Here is a 4,364-nt window from a genome sequence, read left to right as displayed (position 1 = left end):
TAAAAAAAAAAAAAAATACACCGGCTCCAGATGTGGAAGCGGTCGCAGAGGTGGGTTTTTTTTTCCCCCTCTTCTTCTGTAGGTCTTCACCTCTTGCATCCCAAGGGTTTTATTTGGTTTTATTAAAACCAAAGCAAATCTCTGGTTTAAATCAGCCCCAGCAGCACCCCAGCCTGCCCGCGGGAGCTGATTCGGGGCCGGGGTGACGTTCCCACCGGCAGCACCCACCCCGACATCCCACTGCTGGTCCCACCGGCGCCTGGGTTAGAGCGTCGGGCTGTGCCCTGGCCCCACCGGCTCTTCCCAGGGTTTCCCGCTCCATTCCACGCGGGAAGGACCAGCCGGTTCCTGCTGGAGGAGCCGCTTGGCCGGACGAGGCCGCGGAGCCAGATGTTGCGCCCAGAGGTGCGCGTGGCCCCCGACCCATCACCTGCACGGAGCTGCTGCGTCGGAGCCCAGGCTGCTCCCGCCTGCCCCTTCCAGACACCGATGACTTTATTAAAAGGATTAAAAGTTAGTTTCCCCTCCTTATTGCATGCTCTGATTTATGCGTGTGTTTAAATCAATCCCATTTCCTCTGTTTTATCCCTTCTCCCCAAGGCTTTCAGGCTTTGCTGTGTTAGACATCTGTTATAATCGCGTTGTTTTGAGGCAAGCGAGACACCGGGGGTGTTTTAAATGATTTGAATAAATAAGCTGTGTTACTTAAGCGCTTCTCCCAGGTGCTCGTTGCCTCTCCTGAGCTGTAGATGCCCGTACTTGGACAAGTTTGTGCTGTCTCGCAGGGAAATATTAACAAGCGTTCTTGTGAAGGTGCCGTATGGATGGAGATCAGGTCCAAGCCCCCGCCTGGCTGAGCGCTGTGTCTGCCAGAGGAGGTGCCCCCAGTCTGTCCGGTGGGCTGGGGTGCCCAGGGCAGGGGATTTCAGGTCCAGCCGTTGCTGGATGGGCTACATAAGCAGCTTTATTTTGTAATTTTAAGTTTTCAATCCCATGCATTCGCTCGTGCTCTCTTATTAGTAAGCATTAGCTCTCTAAGTCCCATTAACTCTACTGAGAGCTGGGGCTTGGCTTGTGGGGACAGCAGTGACGGAGCCAACAAGGGCCTGCGGACCTGATCCTGCAGCTGGTGATGTCCGTGATGCCTCGTGGGGCTGGTCCTGGCCCCGCAGGATCGGAGCATTCATGGCTCAGTGCTTTCCTCTGCTGTGCCCCCGGCCCCCTTCCCAAGCCCCCCCAAGCTGGGCTCCCTCTAGATCTGATGCAAACCCCGGGGCTGACCCTGTTTGGCCTCTTGCTGCTTTATTAAGGCAACTATTTTCTTGTATATAAATGCATATGTTAAATTCAAACCCAGTTCTGTCTCTGTCGGGTTTTCCCTTTAACCCCCTGGCCATCCCCAGGGCCGTGCTTTGTCAGAGAATCTGGAGCCTTGGGTTTAAAATTAGTTGACTGCTTGTCTTTAATAAAATGACTCCTGCCCTCTTTAAATAGCACAATATGTCACAGAAAGCCGGTGGGTCCATTCGTGAAGATGAGGCAGCTCAGAGAGGAAAAAGAGGAGGGGGAAAAAAAAAAAAAAAAAAAAAAAAGGTAAAAATGCATCTCCCCAAACCCCTTCTGTGTAATCCAACTGAATTAGAGGATTTTGAAGTGGATTTAAAACTAAATCTCGATTAGGGAGAATTTCTCTCCAAGAGCTGCTGCACGGTAGTATTAATGGGAAGTGATCGTGGACAGAGGAAATAGGACAGAAATAACCGAGGGTAGCACACACGCACTCACGTCTGTGCATGAACTGAAAGAATCGGAGAATTTCTCGAGAGGAAAAAGAAGAAATTAAGCATCGACATAACAAGACTGGGTGCCACCAGCCTGGCTGGAGAAGCGGGGAGCGGCCAGATTTCCGTTGCACCCTTTATTCTGGTGGAGGGTTTTGCAGGTGAGAAGCAAGCAGCGTGCACGGCTGGGGGGAAGAGCCAGAGGAGAGGCGATCGCTGCCCGCCGCCCCAGACACCAGTGTTTGTCCTCCGAGCTCCGGGTGGGCTCTGGGAGCCGCCCCCCATGCTCTCAGGACACATGCCTGGAGCTGCCCATGGGATCCTCTCTCTGATAACCGTGGTGTTCGTCCTACCAGAGGGTAAGTCTGCGGAGTTCCCGGGGTGTGGAGTGTGCCTGTTGCTTTGGAGTTACGGTTGTTCGCATCCTCCCCAAACGCTGGTTGTTAAGGTGTGATTTATCCTCAGGATGAATTCGGGGGCATTCCCCAAGGGCTGCAGCTGCGTGATGCCGTGTGTTGGTGGTTTTTAGGAAGAACTAATGTCAGCTTGTTTTGTACAAGACAAAGGTGTGTGGGGGGGCCAGGAGCCGGGATGCCCTGGGCTCCCCTTCCCCGTTGTCACTGGGGCAGGGGTTCCCCTGGCTGTGCCCGGCTGTGCGAGGGTCCTCACCCACCTCCTGAAAATCCCGTGGGAGCAGAGTCACGGAATCATCTAGGTTGGAAAAAGACCTTGAAGATCATCTAGTAAGACGAGGCCAGGCTGGGGAAGGGCTCAGGGGGCAGCATTGAGGGGCATGGAAAGGTAACGGCACGGGTAAGTGCAGCCTGTGATTAACCAACGCAGAGATCAGGTACCGCGTTTGCCTTAACCTCTGTGGATGATGGAAAGGGTATCCTTTGAAGGCTTTTTTTTTAAAAAAAAAAAAAAAAAGAAACGAGAAATGGCTTAATTCCTATTCCAGTCTAGGGCAAACAATTCTCAGACAGAGCCACCGAGCCTGCGGGGAAGGACTGAGCTGCCACCAGTACAAGTGTGCGAAGCTCTGGGGACACTCACAGCGCTGCTGTCCCGGGGTCACAGGCACGTTGCCTCACAGTTGCTCTGAGCGAGGGTTGCCATTCTGTTTCTGAGTTGTTTTCCCTCCCTGATAAACCCTGCGATAAGAGCTTTCAAGGAGAAAACCAAACCACACCGATGAAACCATCCCTCCAACGCAGGCGCAGCTCAAACTGGGGGAATTTGGTGAAACAGGGAAAAGCTGTTTTGGCGAGCGACCCAGCCCTGGGTCCGTGCTGTCTGTGGTTGGGAGGTTTCATCTACTCTTTACAAACCCTGTTTCAAAGCTCTCTTGTTCCCACTATTCGATCCCAGCGCAAATCTCCGGCTAATCTCTGATTTTGCACTGACCTCTAGTGGGAAACGCTTTTTATATTTTTGGGGCCCACTGGGTGAGCAAGCGGCAAACAGCTTCGGGCTCTGGCTCAGTGTTTAATGCGACTTGGCGAGGCAGAGAGCGCTGCAAAGCCGTCACTAGAGAGCAGCTAGGAAGGAGTTGAAGTATTTTTTCCCCTGAAAAAATCCAATTTTGTTTCATGTGGTTCTTGTTTAGCGTCCGCACTCCAGTGTTATGGCTGTAACATCATCGTTGGCACCAAAAACGTGGACAGGGGGTGCTCTAACCCAGAGGTGATCACCTGCTCCCACTCCCACCAGGGCTTCAAACACCGGTTCTGCATTAAGACCGAGAGCGGTGAGTCTCCCCCCGGGGGGCGCTGGGGTCGCCTGATGGAGCTGGGGATGCTCCTACCCCAAAGCAAACTCTGCAGCCTTCAAACGGGGCCTGGACCTGGTGTCAGGCTGGCAGAGCATCACCCTCCACCCTGGCTGTCCCCCTGTCCCTGACGTCCCACGCTCTGCTTGCCTTGCAGTGGTCCTGGGCATCCTGCTGACGAGCGGCTGTGCCACCTCCCGTCACTGCCAGCAGCAGGAGCTGCCGGGGGTCCGCATCCACTGCTGCGACACAGACCTCTGCAACGGCTCCCCCAGAGCCCCCCGGCCGCCCCCCGGCCTCGCTGGTGTCTGCCTCTTGCTGCCCTGTGTCCTCGCTACCCTGCTCCTCTCCTGAGGCCCCCCCAGGCCTGGGGGAGTGTGTGTGTGTGTGACCCTTGTGGAGGGGCCTGGGAGCAGGGATACCCCCACCCCTGCTCTTACAGGTGGGCAGGACGCCCTCCTCTCCCCTCTGCTCAATAAAAGGTGCTGGATGCTTTGCTCTGGAAAGGTTTTGGTGATGCCAAGCAGCCGCGCTGCATCCCGGTGAGGATGGGGGACATTTCTTCAGGCTTGGGGGGGCTGGAGGCACCCTGAACCAGCCTGGAGCAGGGAGAACGCAGGGCCAGGAGTACCCACGTCCCCCCGTGGGGCTGCCCACGTCCCCGCGGGGCGTTGGGAGGGCGGCCGAGCCCGGCTCTTCCCACGAGAGGGCATCCTCGACCCACCCAGGTGGGCTTTGGGGTGCAGGGATGGAGCACCCACACAGGGCAGCACCTCCGGTGGGGTCCCGTGGGATGGGTGGGCGGTGGGGTG

General features: G+C 55.7%; 1 protein-coding gene across 1 annotated transcript; it reads left to right on the top strand.

The window, feature by feature from the left end:
- The first annotated feature begins 1,591 nt into the window (after positions 1–1,591).
- Positions 1,592–4,055, top strand: LOC113486649 (ly6/PLAUR domain-containing protein 1-like). The gene is made up of 3 exons (XM_026860727.1): positions 1,592–2,140; positions 3,391–3,531; positions 3,710–4,055. Exons 1-3 carry the CDS (start codon positions 2,065–2,067, stop codon positions 3,904–3,906), a joined length of 414 nt encoding a protein of 137 aa, XP_026716528.1. The 5' UTR covers positions 1,592–2,064; the 3' UTR covers positions 3,907–4,055.
- Positions 4,056–4,364: the final 309 nt, after the last annotated feature.

The sequence above is a fragment of the Athene cunicularia genome (assembly GCF_003259725.1).
Source record: "Athene cunicularia isolate RWA chromosome 17 unlocalized genomic scaffold, athCun1 chr17_part1, whole genome shotgun sequence".
Classification (NCBI taxonomy): Eukaryota; Metazoa; Chordata; class Aves; order Strigiformes; family Strigidae; genus Athene; species Athene cunicularia.
This window is presented reverse-complemented; position numbering and strand designations above follow the sequence as displayed.

Bases quoted from the DNA above. Each gene is read 5' to 3' on its own strand.
- LOC113486649 (XM_026860727.1), top strand. From the start codon at position 2,065: ATGCTCTCAGGACACATGCCTGGAGCTGCCCATGGGATCCTCTCTCTG. The intron at 2,141-3,390 runs GTAAGTCTGCGG...GTTCTTGTTTAG, and splicing joins GGTGTTCGTCCTACCAGAGG to CGTCCGCACTCCAGTGTTAT. The intron at 3,532-3,709 runs GTGAGTCTCCCC...CTTGCCTTGCAG, and splicing joins CTGCATTAAGACCGAGAGCG to TGGTCCTGGGCATCCTGCTG.